Here is a 16,416-nt window from a genome sequence, read left to right as displayed (position 1 = left end):
AGTGATAAACAGCTGTATGAGCTGCAGTGCATGTGTAGTTTTTCTTGACGTTGGAGCGCCATCTTCTGTCTACACACAGAACAGCACTTTAATTCAAGCTGCCGCATAAATTAGATCGCAGCTGAAAACTCACTTTAGAACTTACTTATCCGAGATTTGCATATATATTGCATATATATATATATATATATATATATATTATATTATATATAAATATATATATTTATTAAGTTATATATTAACTGACCACACATTAGCTGCTTACAGACTTCCTGCTGTCTCTCAGAATTTGAGCCTTCTCCGTTAACCCAGTGCTCGTGTAACAGAAGAGCACAGCATCAAATCTGCCAAATACACTTTATTGTACAAATCAAGTCCATAAAACACTTTTTTTTCACAGCAACAACTTGAGTCTCAGACTTTGTTTCCACAAAATGTATGTACAAATATATAGATGCGTCAATAATATTATTTTAAGTAACATCCAAAAGACGACATATCGGACATTTTTCAGTGTTTTTCTGAAGCTGCAGCTTCAATGAGGCTGTGATTCAAGACTGCTGCCTTGTTCACAGAGTTTACGCAACATAACTGCCTATTCAAATTACTCCACTCCACAAACAAGTATTTGAACGTTAGTATTATCCCGAACATAAGTTGGCTATATCTGGACCTCCTCTAGTTGCTCATTCTCAGCTAAAAGAAATTAAGGTTATAATCATTTTATACGACATTTGGGCCCATAGGGACGTATGGAGTTTGAGAGAGAAACAATCCCAAAACCATGGGCATGAAAGTACCAGCACTCGTTGGACCTGGCTGCAGATATTGGGTCCCATTCAGTCACAAGGACATCAGTGAGGTGTTGGATGGGGGTTCATGTCCGTGCTCAGAGGAGCAACAGGAAAGCAAAGCTGGAAAAACATGACTGATCACAGTAGGCTGTACTGTGGAATTAAGCTGCTCGTGAAGATGGTCCGTAAGTCCCCCCTCGTTCTCGGGAAGACAGAAAACATTATCAAGCAATATGTCAACATTGTACTTACAGCTCGCTATGTAACCAAAGTGACCAAGAAATGCAGCTTTAAGGTCTGAGAAGTCACTCTCATGTCCTTTAAATGCATTTCTTGGCCTTCTAGGTGCAATATAAGAGCATGAAGCATCTCTTCTCATCAGTGTTTTCATCAAGCCTTGTACTTCTGCCATGGCACCAGTTCCACCAGTGTCGAGCTTTAATGGTTCCTCGAGAACTTTGTGTGATTTACCTCCACGTGGAGGAAAGATTTTACTTTGAGAAGGTGCACAAAAGATTCAGAATCTGGGTATCTTGCAAAAGATCTTGATGAAATCTTGACATTAATGGAACCATTTTCCATCTGGAATAGTCCTGAGAAATACTGACTGCCTCATGAGACGGGTGCTGTTGTCCATCAGTCCACAGTGGTTGTGACGGTGCTGCAGGCGACGTCTGGTTTCCCTGGGGACGTCTCAAAGAAGTCCTCACTGAAAAGAGAAGATGGTGACCATATGATGTAAGTACAGCCATGGCACAACTGCAGAGTCTGGATAAAAAAAACTGTCGTTTGGTACTGAATCTTCAAATGTGTTACTTGGTGACATCACCACTTAACAGAAGAAAGGTGAGATATGAATAGAGGCTTTTGAATCAGACATGAACATGCACAACAAACTATAAACACACTAAAGGAAAGGGAACAGCATAAGGTCTTTAAAAAGGGCTTAAATGTGGGGGCGTCAAACCTGAGGTCGGATCCCTCAATGTCTTCGATGGTGTCAGGTAGGGGCTTATTGGCCGTCTCAGGCAGCAGCAGGGTGAGTACACAGCCCAGCAGGGGGCAGACGCCGCACAGAACCATGGGAGCCTGCGGACTGATGCCCTTCAGAAGGTATATCAGGGGAGCCAGGACCCCTCCGATCCGAGCACACATGGAGCCGATACCGATCCCATTCTGTCTGCGAGTCACAACGTAAAAGGTAAAAAATAATGCTGCTACTGAATTCAGCATTGTAAAAATCACTCCAGAGAAAGGCTGCCAAAATGTTGTCTTTGTTCCATGAAGTCCTTTGAAGTCATTTTTGTTTTATTTGTTGCGTATTGCAAATTTTTGCAACAAATATACTGTACATGTAAAAATGGATGGGAATCAGTGTGCAGGGTTTCTGTGTGTAACAATGTGTTACTGGAGGAGGGCCTCAGGGACACACAGGAAAAACACTCACCTGACAACAGTGGGGAACACCTCAGCTGAGTAGACGTAAATAATGGAAAGAGAGGCTGTGATCCCGAACTTCCCGATCATGGCCAGCACAGTTTTAAGGAGAGACATGTCTAAAACGGGGGGTAAAAAGAAAAAGTGAGGGAATAGCTTCGGCTGGTGTTAATTTCCCCGTTTGGATCTATGAGGAGGTCTGCAGCACGGCGTACATCCATACCACTGGGGATGAAGGTGGTCAGCAGGCAGGCCGTGCCACCCACGGCCAGGAAAGCGAGCTGGGAGATCTTGCGGGATCGGTTGAGGGTGAACAGGGTGATTGTGCGAGCAGGCATCTCCACCAGGCCGAAGATCATCTGGGTCAGATAGATGTTCATTCCAAAGCCAGAAATGTTGAGAGACAGGCCGTAGTACACGAGCACGTTGGCGAACCTGAGACAGAAAAAAACATTGTTGCATCGTTCTGGAGGACAGGCAATCTCTGAAATGAGGGTACACGTTTTAATAGGAAAATTAAAGGGATAGTTTGGGTGTGTAGAAGTGGGGGTGAGGAGGAGGGGCGCAGTCTTGTGTGAGTCCTGGATGTTAGTAGGCTTTTTATTAACTTTTTTAACTTTTCAAAAATGCATAAACTGCATAGATTGCTTTATGATCTGTTTGACTCTAAATGGACCATCATGTACTAAATGAACATCATGCTGAATTGAAGAAGACTTGAAACTAGAGATTGAGACCATAAACTCATGTTTCATGTTCATTTTCCCATACAATCAGACTTCAGATGCTTTGATTTCTTCTGATGGCCAGCAGAGAGAATGCAAGTTTAAGGCTCTTCAGCATTGGCTTCACTCTTCAGTACCGGAGTTGCCCCACAATGTAGAGCTTTTTGGTGTCAAATGATTGCTTAATGCTAGAGAGATAATGACCTCCAGAATGAGAAATAATAACGATATGAAGAGAAAAGAATGCTCTGCTCATACTCACCAGAGATAAAACACAATCAAAGATTGTTTCCTCATTTTGGGGGTTCGAACAAGGTCTGTAAATGAATGTTTTTTCTTCACCTCAGTTTTCTCTTTGGTTGTATAGACCTGGAGAAGCATCGAGTCAGACAGTGAGGAACAGGCTTCATCACGAGACAGAACACAGTGCTGTTTAAATGTTTGCATGTTTAAATGATAATGACTGATGGAAATATTTATGCAATATGCAGAAATAATTTGTATAGCATTAAAGTTATAGCATTAAACATCCTTTAGTCCTCATCCTGAAAGACTTCACTCTTCAAAGTAAAAACACCAAACAGGTTTATGTACCAAAATAAGAGCCTGATCTTACATCATTTCATTAATGACTAGATCTACGTTGCAATACGAGAAGTAAGCTCGTTATGTCTTTCCATCCAGCCATATAGATTTGTTATTATTGTTCACATTTTTGAATCGATTAAATAAATGACCAGTGAATTCAAAATAGATTTATTCCCCATAAAAAAGTTGGATCTCTACCTGACACATCTCCGAATCTTTGGCGAGGGGCTTCCCGTTGATCCGCGCTGCTTGCCAGATCAGTTCCCATGCTTCCTCTTTTCTGTCGTTGGCCATCAACCAGCGAGCTGACTTTGGCAGCACCCTACGCATGTAAACACACATTTCTCAGTTTGACCCAATGTGTGCCAAAAAATTATAGTACAACAGCTCCTTGAGATCATTGAAGAAGAGAATATTTTAAATTAATTCCAATCCGGCTTTTGTCACCAACATAGTAGAGAAACAGTACCAACTAACTCACAGAGTGACAAATGACTTACACATGTAGGTTGACAATGGCAAACATTCTGTCCTTGTGCTGTTCACTGCTACGCTGACGACTCACTGCTGGGTGATACTGGTACCCTCCGTGACTAACTGGCTGGCTGCTATCAAGGAATGGATGTCACTGATGTCCTTCAGCTACATTCAGACAAAAAACACTTTCTGTCCACAAGAAAACTGGGTGTAATCTTTGACCAGAATCTGACCTCTGACCTCTGACCTATAAACAAGAATGTGCAAACCTGCCTTTTCCGACTCCAGTACATCACAAATCCTCTATAACTTAAAGGTACAATATGTAAGAAATCTAAAGCAACTGGCTGTAAAATCATCCTAATATGTCATAGAGACTCAGGAATAATGATCATATAACATACTGAACTCACCAACAACAACAGTACAGCCAAAATATTCGCATTTAAAAATATATTTTGCGGACCGCAAATCATGTTTATGTTTTGAAAACATGTTTTGGCACGTGGTGCCACCCACCGGCGTCTACAAATCATTGCAGTCAGTAGAGTCTCAGCTGCCGAGCAACCACGGGTTGCCAGTTTCGACTGAGCTACAATGGCGGAGGCAACGAAACCCAAAAGAGCTCGTTATGATTCACAAAAACGCCAAGATAAAAACCAAGGCAAAGCGAGGGTCTATATAGGGGATGCATTTGAACGGTGGAGACAGTAGAAAGCTGAGAGGAATTTGAAATCGGATGCAGAATTGGCTACTCTTCTCCTAGACAGCTAAGTTGAGCTTGGCTAACTAAGTTAGCATCATAGCTTGATGGGGATGGACATTTTGAATAATTTGAACTGTTGAGTAACAACGTTATTCATTTCGATCGTAGAAACAAACGCTAGCAGCATTAGCACTGTCCTGTTACGGGTATCCGACTGTCCGGCTGTCCAGCCGCGGCCGGCCGGACAGCACAGCTAACGCTAGCAGCATTAGCATTGTCCTGTTACGAGCTGTGCTGCTAACGTTTGTTTCTATGATCGAAATAAGTAACGTTGTTACTCCGCTGTCCGGCTGCCTTCGGCGCGTTTGGATACGCCAACAGCTCTGGCAACCTCGAGTCTGGAGGGGAGGGGGTGGAGGGGGAGGCGGATACGACTCGCCGCAGTGTTTTGAATTTGAGTGTAGTATCGTTTTTGGCCACATTCTTACATATAGCGCCTTTAAGTAAGATCTATAGCAAAAGGCATACTCCTCAAAGCATGCGTTGTAGTTTCATATACTGGCACTACAAGTAATCTGGCACCAATCATGCACGGCAATGAGCATTCGCTACTAATTTTTTTCGTTTTCAATCGTAAAAATGAATCTCCGTCATTAACAAATCACGCAACACAGTCCGTTGTTTGAAGAGTAGGCCACCGGGCTGCATCACATCCGTGTCACGCTGCTGCCTGCTCACCATATGTAGAAGATGAAGAGGAAAACAGGTGCTGAGATAGCCAGCTGCAGTTTACGCCAGTCTCTTATGAGGTAAGCCACTCCGGCCAGCAGAATGTAGCCAAAGCCGAAGAAGTAGTCTGTGATTATACCAGCCAGCATCCGCTGCTTCGATCCTGTCCATTCTGTTCCTGTACAAGGCACAAACAGGACAGGGACACGTGAAGTACAGGCCAAACGGTATCTACATACAATTACACTTTAAGAAATTACATATAAAAATGGCTGCCCAGACCATCACGCATCAGCCATCATCAGGGTTATTTTCTCAGGCTCAGGGAGGACCAGTTTATAGGGGTAGAGACCAGAGAAAACCTGTTTTTAATAATATGGCCACTTTAATGATGGAGGATTGTCAGTTACGGCAGTCACACCCAACCTGCCCGATTGTGAGAAACTTTCACTTTGAAGGCATCGCTGAACCAAAAAAAGTCTTGCCGCCTTTGTTCAGACCTGCAAAGCCGCTCCACCAGAACGCCAAGCAAGTGCCATCAGGAAGTAAGCGTCGACAGACAAGCAGGACAAGTTTTTTGATTGGACAAGGTTTTAACAACCACGGCCACAGATGACATTCTTAAATTTTCTTTATGTCAGAGCCTTTCATTTATTCATTGATATCGGTATGTTACGATGTTTCTAAATAGAATCATCTACTCAACCTTTAAACAGACAAACAAAACAATTTGAGGCTAGAGAGAAAGAAACAATGTCCTTCTTATACTGACTTATCTACAGTACGCAGACTATTTTGGTTTATTTTGCAGAAGGTTTAAGATATCCACTGCTAAAATTATTGCTCCTGGTCCCATCAGTGAAACTCTAAATCTGTAAAAACTTTTCAGCTGTAAATGAAAACTGTTCACAGTGAAATCTGTGAATTATCTTGAGTACCCGCGACATTCTCTTTGGAGTCACATGTCGCTATTGTTTTGTTTTTTTTCTGAGGAGGGGAAGCATCATCTTAGTTTGATCATTGGATATCTCCCGACAAAAACCTGATCTCCCGCATCAAAACCCACAGGATTTGGCTTTCAACACTGACCTAGGACAAAGGCATTCATGATGACACCAGAGATGGACGTTCCAACCATGAAGCGAAGGGCAATGTAGACGTAGAAATCAGGGGCGAAAGCTGCACCGACCCCAAAGATGGCCTGGATAGCGAGGCTTAAGAGAATGATGATCCTGCGGCCATACCTGGAACGAGACAAGACGTTTCCTGAACTCAAACAAACGTTGTTGTACAAAATTGTACTGATGCATGATTCTAAAACAGCACATTCGATGAATTAAAAGCAACATTCGTAGCAAATTCTAGACGACAGATCCTGGCATCTATTGGCTGGTGCTGTGAAGATGGATGGGTGATCAAACTTACTTATCAGCTAGGCTCCCAAACACAACGGCTCCAACTAGGAGGCCAAACATGTACATGGAGGAACTAATGTTGTTCAGGCTGGCTCTATCACAAACCAGGTCCCACTGCAAGAAGCACAGACAAGTGTTTCAATGACACAAGATTTCACAACTACTTGTGACACGCGATCCATGATTTTCCGGATTTCAGAGTGGCGTGCAGATGTGTACATTCATGAATCGTGATGATTAGGTTCTCCCTGACATTTTTGATGCGCCACTTTGAGGCTATAATTTCCCCATTGCATATACTTTAAAAAAGGGGGCAGATTCATGACTACGCTCATGTTCCCCTGAGGGTGAATCATTTACTTGACACGTGGAAACAACTTGATGTGAAATATCTTTTGAATTAACAGATATTTATATAATTTAATCTAAAGCCTGGAGTGGAAAACAAAATACCTGCTCTGTTGGAGATCATATTACAGAGAATACCACTAAGTGTCATATTATTCCCAACTGGACAGGACACCTGGACATCCTCCCATCACGGGCCACAGGGCAACCACCTGACCAGGAGATGTCTGCAGGAGTCCATCTCTCAACATGCAGTAAAACCTCTGTTTGCACTTGTGTCAGGTATCACCAGAGTCCACTGTAATAAAAGTCCTTCTACATTCCTTAGCTATGTGGGGTTCTCATGTTTCACACATCAGGTGACATCAGTAAAAAAAAAAAACTGAATTGACAAGCAGTTTGTTTTTGTTTTTTTAACTCACCTCAGTTACTATGGTGCTTTGGAATGTCTCTGTGCTGTACTCCCAGCCTTCATGGCAGCTCCCTGAAGGGTGTCCATCGCCCAGAGCTGCAGCACCGCTGTGGTTCAAGGGAACCGTGCACGACAGCTCCGGCCGGCCACCAAGGCCAGACAGCAGGCTGAAGTTCGAAGAGGTCGGAGCGCCCGCTGGTGACCGGCATAAATGCGGAGGAACAGCCCCAGTGAAGACAGAGACCAGCATGTGAAACGCCAGAAAGATCTGAGGCAGACAGATCCATACAAACAAGATCTTCTGGAACTTCCCAAAGCCTCCAATAAGATTGAGAATGTCATCAAAACTCATTTTTTCCTGACTCTGTACCGGACCAGATTCAGAAAGTCCAAAAGTGCTTGCAGAATAGAGCTTCCAGAGACAGAGGGTAGAGGTGTCAGTCAAATGTCTGAAAGACAAGAGTGGAATGAATGTCCCTCCCACGCTGATGATTAACAGAGGAAGTGTCACACCTGTGTGGTGTTGATCTGCAGTGAACTGTGTAGGCTCTGTGAGAGCGACCTAACCTAAACCAGGGAGGGAGGCCCCTACTCTCTTTGGGAGGAGCTAGCTGCTATGCAGTGATGGCCCCAGCTGCTGCCTAAGTTAGCCCATGTTGACGTTATACGAGGTTGTGGTGACCTCTCGGCTGAGATGACCCCCATTCAGTGGAAACGTATGGACCCACCCGGCATCATTTGCCGTTTGTGTTTCTCAAATTCGTTCTCAGGGGGACATAAACGCTGTCTGACATGCACATTCTGAATGGTATTGAATTATTGGATTCATTTCACATGTTTGGAGGGGGAGGGGGGGGGTTTCTAAGGTGGTGACACAAAAGAGCTGCTCACAGTCATCATCACCAGCTCCGATTTCTCTGCCTCATCAGATGATTTCTGTACATGAGCTTCTGTCGCCTACTTTGAACAAGGGGGATGATTCTTCTTCTAGAAAAGTGAGCCTTGCACCGTTACGTGACTCCACAGAGCTCCCACGGAGATCTGAGGGGACCGACATTTGGCATTCTTTGGTGAGGCGTGGTGCTGCGAATGGATGACCAGGCAGCAACTTCTGGCCGATGTGCCTTAAACCTGCATTCTCTGGGCTGGCCATCACGGGGCGACACCTCTGATCGAAGATAAAGAAGTCTGATTGCGTGGAAGTCTATGAGAAAATGGCCCACACTTCGCACTTGATTTATTATCTCAGTAAACGTGATGTGATGACACGGTTTGTTACAGCGCTGTGATAAAAAGCTAACATTTATGCGTAACACATAGCTGTAGAGGGACACCATTAAATGTTGGTATTGATCTGGGTACAATCTATGTCTAGTATCGAATAAAAAAAAACATGGCACAAAATAATTAGACGAGCAAATATAGGTTTTAAGACGTCACACTGTGACATTTTTGTGACCGTTTTCAAGCGTTTACAGCTTAGGTCCACGTAGAGGAAATAAAGTGGTGTGTTAGACAGGATGCAAGATCAGACAAAGACCATAAAAGTGGTCTTTAAAAACGCAGACCACTCGCCCTCGAGCCCCGTCCTCACTGAGGGAGGGGCCTTGCAATGCAGAACAGGTTAGGATAAGCTTCCATAAGGACTTTATTCCACTGCACTCTTGCATAACGACCTAAGTGAGGAGTTTGCAGATTGGAGGGAGTCCAGATATCTTCAGCTGATGTATAATTAAATCAATGAAAGATAAAGGTATTTCACGGACTAGGTGTGTATTGGCATTGTCAGGACATTCTTTAAATTCCCTGCTGCTGCACTGTTGTTTGTTGCACAAGCCACAAAATAGTATCTCTGTAGTCTGGGACTATTCTAAATCAGTGTTTCAAATAAAAATAACTTATACACAAGAATGCAGGAAAGTAAATAACCTCCCGAAAAAGTGTGAAGTCAATGTTTGCTTTTGGTTTCACGCAGTTCACAAACCTCAGTTTCCTGGGTGAAAGTCCTGTGTTAGTTTGACCAACCACCCTCAGATTCTAGACTGTCACCTTTTTATACTCATTATACCAAGTAACTTTCAGACCTCAACATCACTTGCTCTGTTTTTTATTCCATATATACAGTGCTGTGAAAAATTACTTGTCCCCTTCCTGATTTTTTGCATATTTGTCATACTAATGTTTCAGAACATCAAAAATAGTTTTAATAAGACAAAGACAACCAGAGTAAACTAAAAATGCAGTTTTCAATTATTATTGTATTTATATGTATCCAGCCCTACCGGGCCCTATGTAGAAAAAGTATTTGCCCCCTTGGTTAATCAATCAACCAAAAGAGCAAATTTAATTGATAATTGGGTTCAATTTCACCAGATACACCAGGAATGATTACTATACCTTAATCTGAACACTTAAATAGAAACTGTCTGGCACTTTGAAGCTAAAAAAGTAGATCTCAAAAAGAAGTACATGATGTTGCGTTCAAATAAAAAATAATTGCGATGTATCAGTCTGGAAAAGGTTACAAAACCACTTGAAAGGCTCTGGGACTCCAGCGAACAGTGAGAGCTTTTTGGAAGACATGGGCCCTGTTACATCTGGTGGAAACCTAACATCATACCAAGTTACCAAGTTGCGCCACCCCTGGCAGTTGTGGCTGCCAAGGGTGGTGCAAGCAGCTATAAGGTTAGGGGGGCAATTACTTTTTCATGTGGTTGATATAGGTTTGGAATAATTAATTACCTTCAATAAATGGAATAGACTTACAAGGATGGATGGTTTGAATGCCCAGCTCCTCCAGTGCGTGTGCCGAAGTGACCTTGGGCAAGATACTGTACCTCAAATTGCCCCTGAAGGGTGTGTTGGCATGTGAATGGGTGAATGTATACATGTAGTGTAAAGTGCCTTGAGTGGTTGAAAAGACTAGAAGATCAGGTTTTAGCAGGTTTTATTGTGAAGGGGCGTTGGCTGTACGTGGATGGGGGTGCAGGTCTGGCTCTGAGAGGGACCTCTTCTCTCAACTCAGTGTAAATAATAACAGAATGTGAACTCAAACATGTCCGTCCGCATTAAGTGGGACCATTAAGCTTCGGCACACTACACAAACAGCATACAGTGGACACATTTACAAACTACTCCTGAATTTGTTTAGTTTGTTATCCATTAAAGAATGAACTTGTTTTTTTTTCTTGGAACGTTCTTAGATGGAGGGTTTTACAGATTCAACTGTTGGTAGTTGCAGTGGGCAGGACTTGAAGGCCCAGCAGTTATGAAGATAAATATTTCCCCTCTGGATCAGTAAGGCGGGGAAAGGTGTGTTTGGAGAGGAGACAGAGGGCGGCTTTGTCCCCTTCCCCGACAGGTCAGCTCGCCCAATCTCTTCCCCCCCTCCAATTCCTCTCTGCCTAAATCCCACCTTCCAGCTCCCTCGTCCTCCTGCGCCCTCCTGGAGCTCACACAAACCTTCTCCCTTTTAAGAGATGCTATCTCTTCTCTGCCGTTCCCTCCTGCTCATCCTTGCTCAACAGGTAAGAAGAGCCTTATCTATTTTCCTCTTACGCAATTTCAGACAGACTTTCTGTCAATCAGGAGAAACAGGAAACAGTGATGAGGTTTTCTCAGTAGCAGGGTACCGACATTTTTCTGAGGTTGCCTTGTCATTAGACTGTCTAAATAATCAGATGGCCAATACTAAATCATTTGGAAGATTTACTTTTTTTCCCACAGGCTGTTTGTTGGGTTCGAGGTTAGTGTTCCTTTCAGGGAGTGAAAGCAAAAGGGGAGCAGAGTCTGAGGTCTTTGTATTTAAAGCTCCCATGGAGCCGTTTTCACACCATGAAATGAGCTCATTCAGTAAACCTGGCAGACAGGCTTCAGATTTTTGGCATCACCCTCAGTGACCCTTGAGCTGCAAATACCGAGCAAAGCAAACGTTTTACTGGATTAAACGCAACAATATTCTGAAACTGTCGAGCTGTCAATGCTCTACTATTACTATTTCTATTAGAACTCAAACCAGGCTTTTTGCCTGCTCCTAACCTGAAGTTGTTTCCGGTGAAGATACAAGTTTATTTTGAAAAGGCAATGCATGTAACGGGTGGAAATCTACGCTGAAAACACAAAAAATGTGGAATACATTTCCGTAACATACAAACGGCATTAAATCTTGGGTCTGCGGTGAGTATTTCCAGCAGCAGAAGAGAGCATGTGGCACTAAGTCAACACTAACTACTCCGTGTGTGTGTGTGTGTGTGTGTGTCACGGATGAAAGAAAATGTCACCGGCGACAGCGTGGCTCCCCGTATTTAACATTGGAGCTCTACGGCAGATACATCAGGCTTTGATCCAATTATTCTAAACTACCATACACTTGACATACACTGACCAAGTGGTCCTTTTTCTAATGAGATGAGTAAACATACTGAACTACTCTACTATTCTAAGAGAGTGAGGATGTATGCACGATAGATGCCAATTCCCAATAGCCGTGCACTTACATGTGATGTGTTTAACTGGAGTGATGGATATCCTTATATGGTCACGGAGAGTAAAATATCCTGCGCTTCACCCGAGTGTTGAGCGTTCAAACAGAAGACAGATTAGAGTACACAGACGTAGGCGGCTGTGGCTCAGAGGTAGAGCGAGTCGTCCTCCATTCAGAAGATTAGCGGTTCGAATCCCGGCTCCTCCAGTCCACTCATGCTGAAGTGTCCTTGGGCAAGATACTGAACCCCCAAATTGCCCCCTGATGCTGCGGCATCGGTGTGTGAATGTGTAAAGGTTACTGAATGTAGTGTAAAGCGCCTTGCGTAGCTAGTTAGCTAAAAAAGTGCTATATAAATGCAGGTCCATTTACCATTGAGGCAAACATGTGACTGTTGTCCATTCAATAATTCATTTTTATCTCAAGGCTATTTGATGGACGATGAGCAGATGCTCAGCTCATGGACGATGAGCAGATGCTCAGCAAACTTTTACTGAATTCAGCTCCATAAGAAAAATAATGAAATGCAAAAGGACATTTTAAAAACGCCTCCTTTCCGTCCTCCTCCCCTGCAGTGCTTCAGCAGGGCTCAGAACAATGGGCAGCTGGCTCCTCGAGACGGGCGGGCTGCGGCCGAGAGGCGGCAGTTCTGCCAGTGGCCCTGCAAGTGTCGGGAGAGACCCCACTGTGCCCCGGGCGTGAGCTCCGTCCTGGACGGGTGTGGCTGCTGCAAAAGCTGCGCCAGGCAGATCGGAGAGCCGTGCAACGAGAGGGACGTATGTGACCCTCACAAGGGCATGTACTGCGACTTCTCAGCCGACGAGCCGAGATACGAGGTCGGAGTGTGTGCATGTGAGTGGCTCTCATCTATTCCTGGATTGCTTGTGGTGGGATAGATTCAAGTAAGTCTACATATTTTACAAACAAGAAATACTAGGTGTAAAACAACATGCAAACTGTGTGAAAAACTCCACACCATAAAAGGTATGTAAGAAGTCAACGTAGTACAACAGTTTGGCATGACGGCCGTCTCCATTAGAGCCCGAGTGATTTGTTGATTTAATATACTATAATTTTTTTCATAGACTTCCATGCAATCTGACTTTATTTTGCATCCAGAGGAGTCGCCCCCTGATAGCCAGCAGAGAGAATGCAAGTTTAAAGGCACTTGACAGAGAGACACAGAGGTTGCCATCTGGTCCACACACTAGATAAAGCTCCCATGAACATGACTTATATCTATTGGAAGCTGTGTCTCCGTCTCATATTCTTTGTCTGAAGAGCCTGAAGTTTAAAACATCACTTGGTGGGAACTAAATATACGATCGGTCAAAGAAACAGGGGGGCTGCTCATTTTGTGTATCAAATTAAAAGAGCCTGGTCAGTGGGATGCATACCGTTACCAGGGGTAACAGCAGCACTGTGTTAAAGAAATGAAAGAACCTACTTAAAGTTTCCATGTGGAGTTTCCTGTTTTTCCATGAGTGGGGGTGGGTCCGTACGATTCATTTATTTTGTGCCGTTCGTGTGTGTGGGGTAGCCGACAGGAAGTCGGTCGGATCAGCCAGCAGAAGCTCCGACGTGGTCTTGGAGGCTTTTTCAGCGCCATCTTTGAACACAGTTGTCCTTAATATATCTGTGGTCTACACCGGACCAAGCAGCAACCTCCGGGTCTGAAAAATCAATCCCCATAGAGTTAAGTTTACAGCAGAAATGACCTGTTTGCAGCCTGTTAAAAGAGGCTACTATGCTAAGCTATGTTAATGGGGTGAATTACTCTATAACTCACTGAGTGACAGGTCAGTACCATGGTGTTGTTCAGATAATCTGGGAATGGGGCTATTACTTTTTCCCGGTTGTTTTAAGCCTGTTTTTCACCCACCAGAATAAGCATCCCAATTAATGTTTGTAACATTTGCACCCTCCTAAACCAAGCTAGCTGACTAGCATTAGCTGCTAACAGTACCTGGCCCTGCCTCGCTCCTAATATGGTCACTTCTGGTTCCAGAAAACAAAGATGGCCATGGCCAAAATGCCAAACGGTAGTCAACAATTACTTTGTAATGTTTCCACATTGAAAAACTTGTATTGCATGGATTTATATATTTTATCAAAGAGACTAAAGGCAGGTTTTATTTAATTTGACAGGCTCATAATTAACTATCAATAAGCGGCTACTTTGAATTAAAATTTTGAACTAATGAAAATATGAACATCACAATGACGAGTGATGTCTTAATAGCTTTGCTTCCTCTTGTATTGCCTGTATGAATAATAAAGTCGTTAAATCATCACAAACAGACCAAATATATTTCAGAAGAAACCTTATGTAGCTTTTAAGATTCACAGCAGCGTCATCAAGAGAGGCGGTTTGCCTGCATCAGTGAGTATCAGAGCTCTGACTTGTTCCCCTCCTTCTTTCAGACCTGATGGCAGTAGGCTGTGACTTGAATGGGGCCCACTATGAGAACGGAGAAGGTTTCCAGCCCAGCCCCCTCTATAAGTGCACATGTATTGCTGGAGCCATCGGCTGTACCCCTGCTTTCATCCAGAAGCCTGCTGGCCTCTTAGGCCCCGCCCCGCTCATGGGCAACATGCCAGCCGGCCTTCGCAGTGGCCAGAGCCCACGGAAGCACCAGCAGGATACCACCTACATGTCAGGTGTGTGTTTGTAGAGTAAACCTGTGGAAAAAGGCCAGCCTGTCTGGCCTGGAATGCTAATTGCGTGAGCTGTGACTGCCTCGGACAGGAAAACAGAAAGATGGATGGTTCCAGTTATAAGCAGGAGGAGGGGCCACTCACTTTTTATTAAAAGCACCATACATTCCACTCTGACGTACCAGCCAAGTTTGCTGAGTGAAACAGATCCATAGCAAAGTCTGTCATGGAAACACTAATCTAATTAGTCATTGTGGTAAAACAGTCCACATTGTTTAGTTAAAAAAAATTCAAGAGCTGAAATTTACATAAGAAAACTGAAAGCTCTCTGGGAGCCTAAAAGATCACTTCAGCTCAGCTGAATGGTTTTTTTCTGCGCTACTCATTCTACTTCCCTCACGTAAATACAGCTCAAAAGGAAACCTTTATAATTTTGGTAGAAAAAATGAATTCCCTGGTGGCGGTTAAGACCACCAGGCATTTGGGATCTGTGCTCAGCTTGGCAGTACGGTAGCACACAGACTAGTTCTTTGAGTAGGGTGTTGTTGACACAGTGCCCTTTAACTGTAATACTGAAAGCTTACAGGGATCCTCCTTTAGCCTGGAAGAAGAACTGTCTGATCCAGACCACCCCCTGGAGTCCCTGCTCCAAAACCTGCGGCCTGGGCATCTCTGTGCGCGTCAACAACGACAACGGCAAATGTGAGATGAGGAAGGACCGACGCCTGTGTCTGCTGCGGCCGTGTGAGAAGAGCGTGATGAAGACCGTTAAGGTGACGAGTTCCACAAAGTCTACTATGTGTTGATTTATATAAAAATCACAAAACGTACTAATGAAAATCCCCATTCCCCCCCCCCCCCATAGGTGCCGAAGGGAAAGACATGCCGGCCTAAATTCCAAGCAAAGAAAGCGGAGAAGCTGACGCTCTCGGGCTGTACCAGTACCAAGAAATTCAAGCCCACGTACTGCGGTGTCTGTACAGACAAGCGCTGTTGTCTCCCCAACAAGTCACGCATGATCAAGGTCAACTTCACGTGCAAGGGAGGCTCCAACACACAGTGGAAGATGCAGTGGATAACGTCCTGCGTGTGCCAGAGGAGGTGCAATGATCCGGGCGACATGTTTTCTGACCTACAGTTACTCTGATGGACCCGCCCTGCTGGACGAGACTAAGGACTGAAACATGTATGCAACTTTGGTCGTTACGTTCTCCTCAGCAGTGGTGATGTGCTTCAAGAAATCTCAAAAAAACTAACTGAAACTACAAAACCTCATTTCATTGGGACGAATGGCTGGGATCATTGAATAAATGAAGAAATATGTTTTAGTTATGATGATAGCTTTTATGAAATCTGTCTTCAAGACATGTATGTGCAATAACAACAAGGAATATGGCCAGTGCAGCAGATGTTGACATATTAACAGTACCTCACGATGCGACGATCAGGGTGCCGAGAAACGGCAAATCAGGTCACACTACATACTGAGTTGCACTCTTCCATTGTTTTTACATGTTGTTCCTGCTTATTCAGACAGAGAACATTTTAATCTGGTCATGAATTAGACAATATTGATGTATAAGTTATAAAAAAGGTATATACACAAAAGATTTGGTCGTGTGAAGTCCTTATTGAGAACGTATA

At 43.8% G+C, this 16,416-nt stretch overlaps 2 protein-coding genes across 3 annotated transcripts; one reads left to right on the top strand and one right to left on the bottom strand.

The window, feature by feature from the left end:
* Nucleotides 1-374: 374 nt before the first annotated feature.
* On the bottom strand, nt 375-8,262 carry LOC311026890 (solute carrier family 22 member 6). Its single transcript, XM_084030606.1, has 10 exons — nt 7,642-8,262; nt 6,882-6,985; nt 6,546-6,700; nt 5,466-5,634; nt 3,743-3,866; nt 3,219-3,325; nt 2,455-2,666; nt 2,242-2,350; nt 1,762-1,974; nt 375-1,503 (listed from the first exon to the last, which is right to left on the bottom strand). Exons 1-10 carry the CDS (start codon nt 7,981-7,983, stop codon nt 1,431-1,433), a joined length of 1,608 nt encoding a protein of 535 aa, XP_083886732.1. The 5' UTR covers nt 7,984-8,262; the 3' UTR covers nt 375-1,430.
* A 2,570-nt stretch (nt 8,263-10,832) lies between these two features.
* On the top strand, nt 10,833-15,922 carry ccn6 (cellular communication network factor 6). 2 transcript variants are annotated; one of them, XM_084031267.1, is made up of 5 exons: nt 10,833-11,158; nt 12,690-12,966; nt 14,539-14,775; nt 15,373-15,545; nt 15,638-15,922. In XM_084031267.1, the coding sequence occupies exons 1-5, from the start codon at nt 11,111-11,113 to the stop codon at nt 15,917-15,919; spliced, it is 1,017 nt and encodes a 338-aa protein (XP_083887393.1). In that variant the 5' UTR covers nt 10,833-11,110; the 3' UTR covers nt 15,920-15,922. The 2 variants fall into 2 exon arrangements, with proteins under 2 accessions (XP_083887393.1, XP_083887392.1); XM_084031266.1 differs by having other exon boundaries at nt 15,352-15,545.
* The last annotated feature ends 494 nt before the right edge of the window (nt 15,923-16,416 follow it).

Source organism: Eutrigla gurnardus (genome assembly GCF_963514095.1).
Source record: "Eutrigla gurnardus genome assembly, chromosome: 16".
In the NCBI taxonomy this organism is placed as follows: domain Eukaryota; kingdom Metazoa; phylum Chordata; class Actinopteri; order Perciformes; family Triglidae; genus Eutrigla; species Eutrigla gurnardus.
Note: the sequence above shows the minus strand (reverse complement) of the source record. Positions and strands in the feature narration are given on the sequence as shown.